The 18,289-nt window shown below is 35.7% G+C and overlaps 1 protein-coding gene across 3 annotated transcripts; it reads right to left on the bottom strand.

Moving 5' to 3' along the window:
- Window positions 1-719: 719 nt before the first annotated feature.
- Window positions 720-17,596, bottom strand: LOC135641176 (ADP-ribosylation factor GTPase-activating protein AGD3-like). Of its 3 annotated transcripts, XM_065156315.1 has the most exons (20): window positions 17,458-17,596; window positions 17,043-17,383; window positions 14,531-14,607; window positions 13,917-14,017; window positions 12,626-12,696; window positions 11,767-11,829; window positions 11,430-11,474; window positions 11,104-11,169; window positions 10,943-10,990; window positions 10,737-10,832; window positions 10,614-10,655; window positions 9,126-9,341; window positions 8,889-9,020; window positions 8,551-8,775; window positions 8,238-8,324; window positions 7,824-8,165; window positions 4,605-4,747; window positions 4,412-4,508; window positions 2,012-2,511; window positions 720-1,229 (listed from the first exon to the last, which is right to left on the bottom strand). In XM_065156315.1, the coding sequence occupies exons 2-20, from the start codon at window positions 17,085-17,087 to the stop codon at window positions 1,106-1,108; spliced, it is 2,520 nt and encodes an 839-aa protein (XP_065012387.1). In that variant the 5' UTR covers window positions 17,088-17,383; window positions 17,458-17,596; the 3' UTR covers window positions 720-1,105. The 3 variants fall into 3 exon arrangements, with proteins under 3 accessions (XP_065012387.1, XP_065012386.1, XP_065012389.1); XM_065156314.1 differs by having other exon boundaries at window positions 17,043-17,595; XM_065156317.1 differs by lacking the exons at window positions 14,531-14,607; window positions 17,458-17,596 and having other exon boundaries at window positions 960-1,229; window positions 17,043-17,275.
- Between the last annotated feature and the right edge of the window lie 693 nt (window positions 17,597-18,289).

Here is an 18,289-nt window from a genome sequence, read left to right as displayed (position 1 = left end):
TTGTTACAATTGATAAAGATTTTGAATTGGATAATGACAAACCCCAAATGTCTAAGCCCCTTCTCCGAAGGGTCAATATGTTTAAATCCAAGGCTCGGTAAATATGTCGATACTGTCAATAGTCCTATAGGACTTTTTATTAGCACAAAAATATAAAAAGATATCATCAATCAACATACATGAAATGAGTAAGTTTATGCTTGTGTCTAAAGTGGAAAGGGGTGAGCATACCATCCACCGTTAATCAAATCAACATATTCAAGGGAAGATATGCATGTGTAAATCTAATCAGGAAAATTAAAGGCATGAAAAGTTTTGATGATAGCATCCCAAGATAATTAGTTTGACTTTAAAGTCATTGCAGATGTTATCTAACCTGTTATACTCCTTTGAAGTCATTGCCGATCTAATCTGTTATAGCTAGCAATAATTTTCAGGTTGAAAAAGAAACTCTGATATCCACCTTTAAAAACAATTACAAAATCTCTGAATTAAATCTGTATCACAAGAGAGAGAGAGAGAGAGAGAGAGAGAGAGAGAGAAGAAACAATGTTACAAAGTAAGTTGGCAACCATCAAGTTCATTCAAAAAACCACCTTGAAGCTCCTCCAAACTCCTCTCAGAACAAATTTCATGATTAATTAGGCGACAACAAATTCGATGTTTGTTATGGTCCATGTTATAGAGAACATGCACTTGCACAAAAAGAACTCTCCAAATTACAGCAAATATTGCACCTCCACTCAAACTACAAACTTTTCACAGAACAGATCTATTTACAACTTCCATTACTGAACCAATATCTAATAAAGGTTGACCAATAAATAAGTCAAAAGACGAAATAAGAAAAACATATTGAACTGGTGTTGGTTGCACTCGTTTAACTGCGAGCACCACCAAACCGAATAAATACAAACACACGAGGGCGTATAGAAGTCCCGCTATCAAGACCCGGAAGAGAGATGAGCATGTGATTAATTTAGTGATCGCAGGGTTTAGGGTTTGATCAATAACCCATCTGACGTGGTGTGGTATATGCTTTAGCTGGATCATAGTGAGCGATCTGTAATTGCAGTTCCCAACTGCTCAACACCTTTGATTTTAACTATCTATTAGGATTAGGGTCCTCCAACAGGAAAAGAATCTCTTCATCATCAGTGTTGGCAGCCTCTATCGCATACTGTAGGGCAGTTTTACCATCTTCATCAGTAGCATGTGGATCGGCTCCCCTGCAAACAGAGTTGCATACGACGGTTAATTAGTGTCAGGGATTAGAAATTCTCAGCCAAACTTCGTGTTACTTGGAGAAAAGCTCAAATTTATACCATGCAGGGTAGACAGAAAGACATGATAGATCAACTGATAAATGCATATAAAAGTTACAAATAACCAATCAAAGTGTGACACCTATGGAAGTGTATTTTTAATTGTATTACTGCTAAAAGTTGATAAGCAAGCAGACATAATTAAGGTTCCATGAAGTAGAATCCATGAGACGAGGGTTCTAAAATATTGCAGCAAGAGAATGACCAATGAACCATGAGTAGTTAGTAATGTCAGTTTCGTTTTACAAACGTGTGACCTCCTTCCAACTATTTCTTTGATGGTAAGCAAAAATAGCACTGTGCAGCAGCAAGACTATTAATTCTCATGACAATTTAATGATCATCTTGATCCGTCCAGCATTAATTAGTTCAACATAGCACATAGCATCTGTACAGTTGGAAACAATTTGAAATGTATATAATTTTGTTTTCCTTTTTGGAAACTGCTTAAACAACCTGGCTTCAGATTTGGATATCAAGAGAGCCACCATTAAGGCCACATTAGATTTTTAACAAACATGCTCTGATTAAAAATTCTGGTAATCAGTAACAAAGGTTAAACTGATCATTGCCTCAGATCTTAAACATAACAAATTCAAAGGAATATATATCTGCAATAAATTTATGGTACTTTAGATGAGATGCGACATCATGAACATGCCAAAGTATGCGGATAAGACAATCACCTTGTCAGCAGTAGTTTGGCGAATAAATGTCTGCCTCTAAGAATACAATGGTGAAGCGGTGTCCTTCCCCTCAAATCAGTAGAATTTACATTTGCACCATACTGCAAGAGAAGCTCTACCATGCCCATATCTGCAGTTAGGCAAGCAAGATGAAGTAGAGTGAAGCCTTCAAGAAATTCTTCCAATTCATTTCTGTCATCACTGGTGCTCACTGAGCTACGAGAGCCCACGGTAGAAGACATTTGCAAGGAATCACCTAACAAGCAGCTAGAGCTGCGATCAAGCACTGCAGTTGGTTGATCCTGCAGAAGCATAGCTTTTGCAAGAGTTAAAGAAGAGTTTACAGATGCCTGTCCATAAATGATATTGACGTCAGCATCTGAAGCCACAATGTGGTGGTATACTGCTTTCTTGTCATTGGCACGGACACTGTCCCACATCTGTTGTGCCACTGAGAGCTGATCTGCGGTTGTCTTATGAACAAAAAACTTCTCCGCATACTGGTAGCAGAAGAACATATATCAGTATTCCGAGGAGCCTTTTCCCAAAGTTCCTCTTCCAGGTTTTTAGCTAGATTTAAAATTTGTAAGTCAAGCCAGGGAGACAAATTTGAAACAAAACAAGTAATGCTAGATAAATAGTAAAAACCTACTGTAACTGCAAATACATTCGTCTTCAACATTTAATTTCTGCAATAGTCACCTTATGTTAAAACTACATCAGAGGAGAAAAGGGAAAATAAATATTAAAAACATATTGTATAAACATAGAAATAACCCAGCAGTGGTAGTAAATTGTTTGAGCAACAAAGACATTAACTAATTTAAAACTTAACATGTGTACAAGATTGGCTTTAGTGATAATACCTTGCTACAGCTATTGAAATTACAGAAGAAAGTTGAGCTAATAAAAACATACTTTGACTCAGTTGCAGGAGCCTCTGAATAGCATGTAATTGAAATGCAAAGAAATGTCTTCACAAAAAAAAAGTGTTGTTCAAGGAAAACAAGTCTCCTTGAAAATTTCTGGTAATAATTATTTTAGAAAATAATTTTCTGCATTTGATAGAATAGGTCAGTTTTTTCTCACAGAAAGGATCCACTAGAACGAGACTTATTTTATCTAGCAGATCATCAGAACTGACTGGTAGATTACGAAACCCCAGTTTCTTGTTAGAATGAAAAACAATAAAGTGAAATTTCATCTTTCAGATGCACCAAACATCAGAAAGGCAATTCCATGAATTTGACTCATACAAGCCAACCTTCTCAGATCCTACAGATGTGTGGTTATGTGTTGGATTCCATTAAAAAATTCTAGAATATCTCTTTTTCATTGTTGGTATAGTAGGAAAAAAAAACTAGAAAGACTTAAACTGTTTTCCACAATTTTACAAAAGAGCCAACTTTCTGTTTTTTACATTTCTTTTCCAAAAATGAAAAAAAAAAATCTCCATATCTCCCTTTCCAATAATTTTTCAACCAACATATTCAGAAGATCTACCTGCAGTATTTCATGCAGGATACCAAGGAGGGGGAAGGTAAAGTAATTTCCCTTTTATTTTATTTTTTACCGAATAAATTATAATTATTTTTAATAGAAGCAACTTTTTAGAAGATAATACTTTACCACAAATTTCCTTGAATCAGACGGACACTAAGCTAAAATATTTTATCACATAGAACTACTGTGTGCAAAGATATAATGTATACCAAATCAGGACTTCGAAATGAAGTAAAATTTAGCTCTTGCTAGAGAAAAGCATGAACTATGTTTATACACTGATAATTATGACAAATATGATAACATGTATCAAACTGTTCTTGATACCGAATATCAACATGCTAATTCAGTCACACTTAATCATGACAACTCCTACAGGCTGCAGATATAATACCGAGGAAATCTTAATGTCATCATCACATCATCCCATGAAACTCGGACCGGTTTAATGAAGGTTCACTATATTATTAATTATAGTTAACTTTCATCTGCTTTTCCTATTTTATGCTGACATGCAGACATTTTAAGATCGGCAATCACTTCTTGGAATCAGAGATGGTGACTATGTTGACACATAGAAAACTCAGGTTTATTAGCACTAATGAAAATTCTATCATTTTTCCAAAGTGGAAGATAAGTAAAACCCACATCTCATGCAATGTCTTCTAAGCATGTCTCAGAAGCTGAGTTCTCCCTTTCCATGAGACAAGTTTTTTTATTATCCAGAGGAATAAAAGTGCAATTTTCAGAAGAAAATTTACATTAATCAGCTATTTGCACATATGAAAACGGTAAAGCACAAAGCCTCCTTCAAATTGATCTATACTAAATAAAATAAATCAACATGGATAAGTCTTGGTTGAATGGATTGAGGTTGACATATAAATGGTACAATACCTTTGCTTGAATGAACTTTTCCTTCCCTGTAATTGGATCAGAATGCTTAGGCTTGCTGACACAGATATGTTCTTGATTCTTGTCATGCATACAGAAACTGCATTACAAGCGTATTTGGAAGAAATATTGTCAATTTCAACCAAGAGTTGCTGGAAACTTCTGCTAGATTTTTAAGATGTTACCATTTTGTTACCTCGAGACATCCCCCAAATTTTCATTACTTGTTGACGGGAACAATTCCTCCCAGATCGAGTTGGCAAATGTGTTACCCAATGATTGAAATAGATTGATAACTGAAGCCTCCCATACTCTAACATCAAGTGTTAGAGATCTTACCTGTTGAAACAAAATGTAGATATAAATATGCAAAATATACATAAGAACTGAATATAGTGCTGACTACAAACATTAATAATAATTAACCAATTATCACATCACCTAATTCTTCAGCATAAACTAATTATCAGTTATAAGAAGATTAAAAATTAACTGCAAGTACATTTTTCTCTTATACCACTTAAATGGAACTTTGGAAACCAAAGAAACCATCAGAAATGTAGTATATTTTCTTTCAGGGAAAATAAACCACTGTGATTAAGAAACAATCATACTCATTGCATCAACTAAGTTTTCAAATAAGGTTAACTATTCATCAGCAAAAAGATTTCAAGATGTAAGTGTAACTTCAGATTGTCAAGAACTCCAATGCTTGAGTTTGATGGAGCTTCTTCAACATTTGGTGGTCATGGGTTGAATCTCATAATTTGGCATCAACATTGCAATTACTCAGGTATTTGGATTTCAAAGGCTTTTCCAATGATGATGTAGACCACAGCTTGTTGCTGTTAGCCACATCAGATTGGTTTCTGCATGGGCTTTTGAACACAAAAAAGGTTCAATTTTAGACTAGCTAAGTTACGATCACTTTGCAGCATCCGTAGGTACAAGCAAATCCAGGCATATAAAGGACATGTCAAAGTCAGGAAAAGAATGTCCACAGTGAGTTTCAGAACAGATGTATTGCAGATAAGTGTCTCTCTCTCTCTCTCTCTCTCTCTCTCTCGCTCACTGTTGGCTCAGTGTTTTTGCATCATTCACTAACTGGCATGGAAATACAAAATAAGTTGTTCCTTATTGATGATTCAAGTGCGAATGACAACCCCCCTAACCAGTAGAAAGAAAAAAATCTACAAATACTTGCAATTTGCTTCAGCTCCTGTGGCATCCCCTATTATTCTTCCAACCTCCCTACTTATAGTCAAGGAATTCAGAGCATGGTAAGCTTGTAAAACTAGATTTCACCAAATGGATCTTACTCAAGTTTAACTAATGCAATCTGCTCAATTTCAATCAAGCAGTTCGAGGTAAAAGATTGTGGACACTATTTATTAGCCCCAGCTGAATCGATCTGAGACCCCTATTTTCATGTCTTACACTGTTTGGGCCAACACTGATTGGCTCGAGATGTATCACCTGTGCCTCAAAACTATGTACTAGACACCTAAGTCATAGCTTAGGAACAAATTTTGCCAAGAAGTTCATGAAACTAGATCCTTGTATAATGGGTTGAGGATTATTCATTATAGCAAGATGTGTAATAAGTGTCTTTAGATCACAATTTGTTGTGGGCAAAGCTTAGAGAGAAATTACGAGAATAAAAAGAATAATCAAAATCTTGTTGATCACAGAAGGAGCTCCCTGACTAAGCAGCTCGATGGTCTAGCTCAAAAATGAAAGAGAATTATCCATTTTTCCATGGCTCAATGTTGCAAATCAAGATAACCCAGAGTGATGACATAGCTTATTGATAACATACAAGTTTGTCCAAAACTTAAGTTAAATGCTGGTGCATCTAAACAAAATCACCAAATATTGCATACTTCTGGACTGACTCTGGCTAGGCTAAGCTAGAGCCTAGCTTTTCAAATTCAAACAGGTAGGGCTCAACCAACCCATTAGTCCTGTAAAAATAGGCAATGGTTAAAAAAGGTTGGATTTTAAGGTCATGTATCATCAACCAAAAAATATTGGTTCTTTTTCATTGGCATACAACTTCCATCATAACATATTATCTTCAATCCAACTTCTAAATTACCATCACCAAGGAGTGTTAACACATTTGCCACACAAGATTTTAAATATTCTCCACCTATGAATCTATACCGGCCATAGGCTTGGTCTATATAAAAGCAATAACAATAGTTGATCATAACATAAGTTCAGAAACATGTCATTCCAGCTCCAAATATTAGTAAACTAAAATGGTTATGATCATCAAACAGTACTAGAACCTGACAATTGAGACACCACCATAATTGTCAAAACTGAGAAGGTTACATAGAAGACTGGACATAATATTACAAGCTGCTATGAACATAGAATCAACCCACCAAAGCTAGTTCCAAATTTCTTGGTTGACTCCAGGGCTCTTTCTAGTTTCTATTATGTACCAGGAGTTGTGTCATCCATCTACATGATCTTCACAAAAACATATCTACCTGAATTAATTTAGGTCAAAAAACCATGGACTGGGTTGCTGACATAAGTACATGATTTCTACATAGAGATATCCTAAGATAACATATTCATTAGCTCTTGGAATAAATGAAGCACATTTCTATAGATCTTCACGAGTTAGGGAGTAACACTATGCCGTAGCAGCCACTAGGAGGCATTCTCTCCAATAGAGTGACATGAATTAAGGAGAGATTGTCCTTGAATTAGAGAAAGTTGAGATGACTGTAAATATAGATTGATTTTCACGGGAAGGAACATCTCAAGTTTAATGTGTCAAACGAACCCAGGACCATTTAAGTGTGAGATTTTGAACCACACTATAAGGATCAACCATTGAGAAGTAGATATGTTTGTTCTAATACAAATGAATCATTAAGGTTGGATTTCATTTATGAGGTCAGACACTTCAGCCTTTTTTTTTTTCTCTTCTGGCCATGCTTGATGTATCTTTTAGGGCCAATTAAACACAGTTCTAATACAAATGAATCATTCAGGTTGGATTGCATTTATGAGGTCAGACACTTAAGCCTTTTAGGGCCAATTAAACACAAATAGTGGTATCCTTTGTCCCTCCATTTCCCTATGGTCTTCTACATAATTCGTCAAGAGTAATGACATGGAATAGATCATCTCAAAGTTACAAAAGAACCTGAAATACAATATGATTTCCAGACAAAGAAAACATGATTTTAGTGTTAAATGCTCTTGAATTAGTGGGTTTTCAAGAATATAAATGAAGCAACAATATAGTAAATATTGACTTGAATTTAGCAAAGGAAAAGCTAATGCACACCCATGACTATACACATTCCTGAGACACCACATAGGTGTCTGCATCTAGAAAAATGAGAGACAATTTCCATATACAAAAGCATGGTACCAATCATCGGTTTACCTTTGATATATGCACACCAAGATTACGGTGAACACCTGAACACTCAATACAAAGAAGAATTCCAAGGTTCAAGGATGCCCAATCAGGTTCCAGAGCACCACAGTCAGCACATATGTCATTTCCGCGTACTTTTCGTAGCACATCAATTGGTTTCTCATGCTTCGAGTTGAATCTATAATGTTGTGAACTTCTGATTGATCGGTCAAAATGCCCACTAACACTGTTCTTTTCCAATGAAGATTCTTCATTTGCTAATTGATCAAGATCAGATGAACTGCCCAATGAGCTACTTTCACTGGCTGCCCGATGGAGGCCTCCACTCCCAGGGCTTGTAAGGAGACGCTGAAATTAATTCAACAACATTTTAAATTGAACAACTGACTCTCTGGGATTCTGAAATGTTTTCTTACCAACCTGTTCAGGTGACTGAGAGCTCAACAGAGAAGCAATAACACCAGTTATTTTTTCAATCCAATCCATCTGATCTAGGGCACTCTCTGCCTGCATAAAAACAAAATGATTAGTCCGTGAAAGAATACTTGGATGTATGATGATGACAAAAACAACCTAGATATGACTTTGAAAGCAACAGATATAAGAGTTCATTTCATGCAAGCACAATATATGATATAGTTCCAGCTTGCCAGAGGCATGTACAAAGGATGCCAGAAAATATGATATTGGATTACAAGTTCCTTGCTCTTGGAGACCCAATATTCAACTCTACCTGCAATGTATAATTCCTTGTTGGCGAAATAATCCTGAAGCAGAAACGCAGATCGGATTGGTCTGCGTCAACTTTTATTGTTGATGTCAGCAAATTTACAGTATGGCGTGCAACAGATTTATCATCATGTACTCCACCATGATAATGAGAAGAGAACCATCGACTCAGCAGTCCAGAACCATGTTCCATGGAATTATGACCTCTCTGATTAGAATGCTGACCTCCCTAAAGCATGGAGCACATTTAAATGGTAAGGTTAAATATGAGCACATCAAACAATTTAAGCACCTAATTAAACCACTTCTTTTAGCGATTACATTCAATTGAGGAAGACTTACTGATGATCTACTCCATTGCTTACGGTAATAGTACAGCATGCCTCGACTATCAAGAACAAAGAACCTTCTCTTCCAATCACCTCTCATGTTTGACGAGCGTTTTGAGAGATAACCTTGTCTAATGGTCTGAACCTGGAGATGGAAAATAGACACGTGAACCTTTAAAATCCATAAATGCTGTATATTGTTCTATAATAAACTAATCTGTGCAAAGAGAAACTTAATAAAGTGTGTTACCTTTCCTTTTGCAGCTGACTGCATCACTGCCTCTATCATCTTATGAGAACTTCTTCCAATAGCTTGTATGCCATCTCCATTAGGAGAATCATGTGACTCATTTGCAGACCATCTACTTTCTCGGTCAATCTGTCTTTTGAACTCTTGCATCCTCTCTGTAAGAGCTGCTTGTTCATAGTTAGATCTTTCCCTTGATTGCTGTGCATAAGTAAGAACCTTCAAAACAAAGTTGTGCATTAGATTGTCATCCATAATTCAATTATTAGATATATGACCTTAGATATCAGACTTGACTAAACATAATAGTTAGAATCGAACTTACATTACTATGCAATATATGAAATATATATATATGAAATATGTCAGATACTGGTAAAGATTTTTAACAAAGAAGATGGGCAAGATTTGCTTTTAGCATATTTGAAAAGAGTTTGACAAAGTACCTTACGAGGTGAATTAATGTTGTGAAGACTTGATGTGTTACTGTTCAAGTCTTTTATAGTATAAATCAGTATTTAATTCATTAGTAGGGACTGTGATTTGAGAGTTGACACCAAAGAACTAAGGGTAAAATACAGAAGGATATACAACACTTAAGCTGACATCTTCAGTTTTATCTGTAATTTCGATAAAATTTTACAGCACAAAGGACTATGATATAGATATATAAAAGAAATTGTCGATGAACATGACCTTTAATCATTAGCATTGAATCCCCTTCATCAAGACAATATCTCCTAATCAACAACTTTGTCAGGGAAGATTTGAGCAAAAATTAACACTTCTATCATCTTGAGATCAACTATCTATTGGCTCTAAAATCTTCATCAATGGCAAAGCAAGATAGAAGCTAGCCTCAAATTTATAATAATAGTGGAAAGTTAGAGAAATCCAACTTCTTGTTACAGTTTAATTACATGCAACTACAGAGCAAAAAATCAATTGCCCTGGTTTTTAGAAAGCCCTAGAAGAAGAGACTAGAGAGAACTATCATAATGTAGTTGATACTTGATAGATCACCTATCCTCCTCAAAGATTCAAAATGAAAGTTAACAGAGAACTGGTAAGTGCTTTATATTTAACACATGCTCTTGCCTGAATGGACATGCTTGTCATAAATGTGTTCAATAAAAGTGGAATCAAAAGCAGCATGGTTCTACACCATTATGCTTTGTAAATTGTACAAAAAATAATTGTCTTCTATATGCTGAAGATGAAAACAAGCATGGCCCAGTGTACAAGGTTCCTTCCAATGCAGTGTCTAAAAAGGGTCAATGTATGCAATCATTCCTTTACTTGAATACTAGTTGCCTAATTCATAAAGGAGCAACCATATCATGACACCAAAGTCACCCTCTTTGTCAAAGTTGCATATAACAAATAAATTTGGCTCATAATGAGGTGTATCAGTATGAGACAAAATTCTCAAATATTGATCTCTACTAAAATAAATACACAGATAATCAGAATATATGGATATAGATGAACCTGATGGATGTATGGTTCCATCTGATGCAGCAGCTCGTATCCCTGCAAATTTGACCATGAAAATAGTCTAATCATGTACAAGGATGATGAACAATAGAAAAAAAAACCCTATATGTGCATTACTTGTTTAAAATAACGAAGATGGGCATCCATTGTTCCACTAACAGACTCCAAAAATTCAAATCTCTTTTTCGCCTCAATGTTAGAAAGAGCAGTGACCTGGCAATGATGAAGATCCATGTTGATCACCATATAAACTACATACTAACAAATTCAGATTATGAGGATGAAAAGAAAATTAGAGTACTGAGAATCTTTTACGGTTTTACCAGATCAAAACGAGATTGTTCAAATGATGATCTTGCACTATGGAGCTCCTGCATCACAGAATTAAGGTGTTACCTTAGGACTATTCAAAAGTACATATACACAAAATAAATAGACCATGAATTATGAAATCACTTTAATACAAAAGGGTGACAGAATTTACCTCCTCTATGACTGTTGCTATGTCCGCTCTTGTGCCTTTCTTCAGAGACAGATACTTATCACGTGCCTGTGACGTGACGAATGCAAACTCAAAATCAAAGAGTTAAACAACTATATTGCTATACATTCATCCTTAATTAAAAAATATGTACTCCAAGCAAAGGATATTGAAATCAAAGTGTTAAAGAACTATATTTCTATACATTGTCCTAAAACATTATCAGCTAGCTGTGTTGATGCTAGAACTCTTTTTATAAAACTGGAATAGATGGACTCTGCACAAAGTAATTAGGTAACCAAATGACACATTAAATAATTAATACACACCTGGTCATATAAAAGGCTAGCCTTATCAAACCGTTTATGCGCGTCCTGCAAAAAGGTGACACCAATTGAAAACTAACTTTAAGCATGAATTAAACATATGAACTCGTGCAATCCCACACCAGTGAGTTACCAAAGTGCACAAAAGTGGAAATTACTGAAGTGTAAGGAAGTGCAAACACCACACTGTTCCACAAGGCATGGTGCTAAAAGTTACCATGTGCCTTGGCAGATACCACATAGTGCATGCTGGCATCGTTCAGGATACAGTACCTTAAAAGGTTCAATGCAAGTGCAAACTATTTGTTAGCTGAAAGGGAAGCATTAGGAAACAGCTTACCTTAACATCATGTAAATCTATGTCTACAAATTGAAGCAATCTGTCATTCAGCATGTGCTCAACCTGGATCAAAGAGACAAAAAGTTAACACCAGAATAATAAAGCTATATATAAATAAGGAATAATACACTATATGTAGGAGAAACACTGGCCAACTTGGTTAAGGTAAAAAGTATGCCAATCTGAGATGCATTTACTGAATACTTAGTGTGTGAATAAAGAGGCAGAAGGAAGAAGTTTGCACAAGTCATGATGCATCACCATGAACTAGTACTCCTGTAGTTGATTAACAAAGCTATCTAGGATCAGCTTCTCAGGCAATATTGACAACTACATCCTAGCTAGGTATTTACTTCAATAAACCTAAATAAGACCAGTCTTCAGCAAGTAAAGGAAAAAAGTACCATAAATTACTGTTCTGAATCATAAAAAGCTTCAATGTCTTCGCATAGACATGGTCATCTAGTGCGGAAAAGCTTTATTGACTGTTTTCCTTTCTATCTCAGCAATCCCAAATATTTAATGGAAATCATGGTATCTTGATTCTCTGTATGGTACATGCTGAATCCAAAGATATTTACTTCATATTGTCATGTTCTTGTAAATATTGCCAGCAAAACAAATGCATAAACATAATTATAATGTTATATAGGATATCCTATTCACTTGATTAAGAAAGTTTTAAAGAAGAAGATAGTTACAAGTTAAGCAGGCATTTAGGAGCTGATTTAAATATAGGAGTGCAACATTAATTGGCTATACATGTACAGAAACTGTTTGATCCAAGTAGTGTCTGCATCGATCAAACAGTCAATAACAACCTCGATCCAACATACACGATATGGTTCGGGCATCTTACCTGCGAACGTAAAACCTCTTTGTAGGTTCCTATTTCTCTCAAAGCAATTGTAAATTTGTTCATAACAGGTCCTGTGAAAGACACTGCTCATTAATAATCAAATGAAGAATATAGAGCCAGTTTCTTAAACTGTATGTTAAAATTTGCAAACTACAAAATCACAGGAAAAGCCAGCAGTAACAAGATATTAGTATCACCAGAAAAGCATAACCATAGCAACTTTGTAAAGGTTTAAAAAACCAGTGCAGGTACTTACACAGTCTCTTGCTTGCACCAGTACATTATTAATACACTCAGATTAAACCAAAGTAAAATATAATATAACAAAATCTTAAATATATGTAAAAATAACCTGGGTGTACAAAAGCAAGGATTTCAATTCAGATACCGGACCCATGCTGGTCTATAGTCAGACTGGTACAGTTCCAGTCAGTGCTGGCATGTCAACACATTGTATGTTGATACATATCATGGTACCAAGAAGAGGAGAACTATGGGAAGCAAGAAAAGAGGAAAAGAAGAAACGAGAAGAGAAGGTGGAGGAGGAGAAGAGAGGAGGAGGAGGCAGAGGTGGGAGGAGGAGGAAAACGTAATGACGGTATGGTAACAAGCGGCAGGAGGCTGATGGCAGGACATCGAGCAGGCAGGCCTGCAGGCGAGCAGGTGGGCAGCAGCGCAAGTCGTAGACATTCGCAATTTGTCCCAGGGACTTTAAAGCCCTAAGATGCCCTGCAGCTTATAAAAAGACTTGGTTCGCATCCCAAATGGTAAGCACTAACAGGTATGAACCGATCCAGGCACCATTGAGTTCCATGTAATATAAGTACACAGGTGTGACCCCAAACTAATGCATACCAACCTACCAGGTGGACTACGATGTTATTTAAATCCACGAACTAGGTTAGTATTTAATTTCAAGTTTATGCTGTAACTGTAACAATGCCTAACTAAAGCCAGAAAGTGAATGGAATAAATGCTCCTTGTACTTTGCCCAATCAGTAAGAAGAAAAAGAAAAAAAAATGAATGGTTAAAAAATACAAATAAAGCAATACATGCTCACTTTTACTCAGTTAGCATAACATATCCCATGTACGAAGAAGCATAATTACTTGTAGCAGCAAGCTCACAAAATACCCACTCTGCAAAGAGTGCAGTTTCTTTTTATTGTTTGTTTCTACTGTGTGGAAACAACAAAAAAGATACTAGCATACACCCATTTTAAAAAAATGAAAACAATTATCAGTTGGACAGAAAATAGTTATTTGAGAATTAAATAAAACAATGACATACCTCCAAAAGCAACACTAATGGGGTCATTATGGCCTCCTCCAAACATTTCAAGAGAGCTTGCGAAAGCAATGTCCCCATCATATCCCTCTCCAAGTCCTTCTCTGCAAATTAGCAGCCAACCTCATAAAAGAACATAAGGCAGGAAAAAAGCATGACGAGGCTTAAAACCATTATTCAGGACGGCTTCGTACCATATCCATACTGATATGACTGGGAAGCTAAGTACAAACTTCTAAGCTCACTACAAATTAAAAAAAAAGAGACTACATATATATGAAAGTAGATAATGCTACATACAAAATTACATTAGGAAGTTAAACATCCTAATAGTATATTTACATTAAACACAGTAAAAAAATTACACATGAAAGTACAGTATACTAAGCTCACTCCATCTCAAAAAACAGATTTCAAACAAAACTTAGATCCTTATATAAATATAAATTTCTTTAGAATTCTTAAACAAAAAACTCACATAATGCTTTACAAGTCTTAAAATAATGTCAATGTAATGGTTGCATAATATATAAACCTACTTTCTCATGTACATTAGTGACATGGATAGCAGTCGAGAAAAAAAGTGTGAAGTGAACGAAATGAAAATTTGAACGTACGTGTACTTGTGACAGCCTTTATAAAATTTAAGACATCTCTCCCTTAGTAATTCTGCACTTTCTTCAAGTGATTGAATCTGTTTATGACAGAGAAAAAGGCACATATGAAAAGGAAACATCACAAATCAGAAAAATGCATACATCTGCAAATGATCAAAAGTTCTTTAAATAACAGGTTATGGGAAATAAATTACACTGACCAAAATATTCCACTTTTTTTTTAGAACATATTCCACTATTAAGTATCTGAAAAACAAGGCAAAAGATTGAGCTATAACTAGTGCTATCAAAAGATGCTTTCTTCTCTTAATACCTTGAAAAGTTATATATTCAGACAATATGCTACCTCAGTATATTAAAAAAATCTAAGATGCCTTATTATCTGACAATCATGGAACTTAATTACCACTCATGCAGATAAACAATCTTTTCTTTACATGTACCTAGTTTGTATTCAAATGTAATGCTGCATCTTTATACAAGGTACTTTTTTACCATCTTGTTCTGTCTTGAATGACAGTTATTAAAGACACACAAACTCAATGATACACAACAATTAAGATTTCTGACCATATAATCCATGACTCTTTCTTAGTGAAGAAGAAAGTATATAGATTGGTCAGTGAATAAGAAAAAACTGGAAGGTGCAACAGAAATAGAGGAGCCGACTATAGAGTTATGAACATAAGAAGAGCATACTTCGTACCCATGCAATGACTCTGAACAACCCTAATCATCATTGAATTTCCAGCTTATAGTCTTAACAAGCATAGAATTTCAGAAGTTCTATTTCCTTTACTGATTTCCGTCCCTTAAAAGCGTATCCAACTATGATGTTTTTCAGGAACAAAATCATTATGATTAATTAGCTAACTATGATGGTGGCAAAGAAGAAAGAAAAGAAACAAGGAGAACGGCAGTGACCCTCATAAAATGGCATCATATGCAAAATACATCATAGACATCCTCTACTTTACAAGAAAAGACCAGACTAAAGTTTATCTTATGGGAATTAATATGCTGCAATATTTCTTTAGACAGACCATGCATTTTGCTCAATTTGGATAAGAAGTAAAAAAGTATGTCTCCATAGCACATTTATTTTTACATGTTCTAGTAATTTCTAAAAAATAAGGCGGCTTAACAGGTACAAGAGGGATTAACCAAAAATGACTGACCCCTTCAGGAAAAAGGGAAGACAAACAAACAAATGAAAGAGAAATGAGCCAAGTCAACTGAAGCGGAAAATACTAAAGCATCAATTTAATTTTTTGCTCCAAAAAAAACATGTAACTTCCATCTCTCTGTTTAGTGTTCCTAGCACTGATAGTTGGTTTCTTACTTTCTCAATCGATTATCAGGAATATAGCAGAATCAGCTATAAAGGGCTACAAAAAACAGGCGCAGGTGCAAACTAACAAAGAGAATCAGTTTCTTACAACAGAATGTGATGAAAATTATTGAATCTAGCAGAGAGCATTGATAATAAATTTGAGAATCAAGGAAAGAATACAAGGGATAAAGCCAATCGAGAACTTCCAATCTTTACAGGCCATGTCACAACCATAAGACCAGACCTCCATAAACCGGCTTATAACTTGATCTAGGACTTAACACAAGATAAAATAGGAAATGTTGTGACTAAAATGGACTTGTCTGATTCTACATTGGCCTCATATTATCCTCTCAAGACCTCTCTGACACTTTTTGCTCATGTATAAAGGACTGCTGATCAAGAATAAGATCAGGAACATTATGCCAGTAAAACCCAGAATCAATTCATTATTAATTTTGTTTAAAGCATTAAAATTTCTGCTAATTGAACACATGATAAACTTTTGAAATATCCAAATTCCAACTCTATGACATTAGACTGAAATAAGACTTGAGATAAAACTTAATCTAAATCTAGATGCATCAGAGGACATGACACAGGCCCACTACATGATTAACACTTGAAAATACTTTGGTCAACGCTAAACTCAAGAATTTTAACATATACAAATGGAATAAAGGCAGAATATGGATGTACAGTATAAAAATTGATGTACTTTTTAATAGATACATTCTATTTTCCCTGATTATCAATAATAAACATGATGAACCCCAAACACAACAGTACTTCTATGGTGGATGGCACCACAGCCAAATGCTCCAGAAAGGACACAAATGTTATCCGCACCAACATTGATTCCCATAGAACGATTTGCATTTAATCGGCTTATCTCTGGGTCAATAATACATGATAGATCGTAAAATTACTAAAAACACATCTACATGTGACCTAAGTAGCAATCATCTAATCTAACCCAAAATTTTCTAGAAGCTGCTAATTTAACACTGGCAACAACAAGACCAACTGCTCAGTGCACATAAATCCAGCTCAAAATGCCAATGAACTCTGGAATACTACTGAACAAAGAAGAAGCATTTCCTTAAAGAGTGAAACGAACAACTTTTTGTACATCAAACACCACAAAAATTAAGGCCCGATTAGTTGAAGAGCCCGCACCTGCTTACGAAACATCGGAGAGTCATCGAGCCTGGTGAAAACCATGGCGAAGTTGTGATCGCTCCCTCCTCGCAGCACCAGATCCTCATCAACGTCGACGCTCCTGCTCCAATCGACCCACGATTCTCTCAGAACCTGTGGGACCAAACGCGATCGAGCTCGCACGACAAGAGCGCATTCCTTCCGGTTACAAAAAGACTCTCTTTTCCGGGACCCGATGAGAAAACACAACTCCGAGCACCGCAGGAAGCCTTCTCCGTCGAATCCGAAGGTCGCAACTCCGCCACCTGATTCCCCCGGCCTCCACAAGACCAGTATCTCCGCTTCGAGCTACCGAGATCCTGTAAATTGGAAGAGAATGGTAGGGATCTTGGGGAATGGGCGAGCGCAGAGGAGATTAAGAAGCGAAACTAACTCGATCGAACGGATCTGGGGAAGGAGATGAAAAGAAGATGCCGGGGGGTTGAGAAGGAATAGGAAAAAAGGTCAGATTTTTTTTTTGGGGAAAGAACGGAAAAACGAGGGATTTGTTTTTGCGATGTTGCGAGAAAATAATATCATTATTATTAGTTCGTGAAAGGTTTGAAGGTGGATTACGGGATAATTATATGTCGGGTGGAAGCTGCTCACCAACCGGTGAGAGTACCTGGTCTTGTGGGTTGGGAGTTAGGTGTAAGGTGGTCACCCACGGTCAGACTACTCGGTGAATATAAAGATAAAAGAAACAAAATCATTAACATAATAAAGGATAATTTTTTTTAAAAACCCTTTAATTTGAGAAATTTCTAATTAGTGCTTTCTTTTTCAAAAAATTTTGTGAAGTAAATTTTTTTCATGTTTTTGTCGTCTAACATTGCCCTCGCTAATCAATGTATTTGTTTTTACCGGACGTTTATGTGTACTCCTAAACGCTTCTATCTATTGTTTTTATGTCCGATCGACCGTCGCTTCTATATTACATTATCATCTTTTGTCTTTTTTTTTTTTTATTATTATTATTTTCACTCGTGTACTTTTACTTTTGTCCTTGTCCTCCTCGTCTATTATTTTTTCTATTAAAAATTGATAATAAAAATAATAATGACGATAAAAGATATGGGTTAACAGAGGGGGTCAGCACATTCTTATTTTTGCTCTCGTTCATAACTCTTTCTACCAAGAAAACGAGGGGGATGTAAGACGATGAGACAAAAACGATGAATGTGGAGACATATGACAAAATCATCTTTTAGAAAAAATTATTTTAT

This window comes from Musa acuminata, chromosome BXJ3-6 (assembly GCF_036884655.1).
Source record: "Musa acuminata AAA Group cultivar baxijiao chromosome BXJ3-6, Cavendish_Baxijiao_AAA, whole genome shotgun sequence".
NCBI lineage: Eukaryota > Viridiplantae > Streptophyta > Magnoliopsida > Zingiberales > Musaceae > Musa > Musa acuminata.
Note: the sequence above shows the minus strand (reverse complement) of the source record. Positions and strands in the feature narration are given on the sequence as shown.

Excerpts from the sequence above, each read along its gene's own strand:
- LOC135641176 (XM_065156315.1), bottom strand. The coding sequence starts at position 17,087 with ATGGTTTTCACCAGGCTCGATGACTCTCCGATGTTTCGTAAGCAG. Across the intron at positions 14,608-17,042 it reads CTCCGATGTTTCGTAAGCAG|ATTCAATCACTTGAAGAAAG; the intron begins GTGCGGGCTCTT and ends TGTCATAAACAG. Across the intron at positions 11,830-12,625 it reads AAGAGGTTTTACGTTCGCAG|GTTGAGCACATGCTGAATGA; the intron begins GTAAGATGCCCG and ends TCTTTGATCCAG.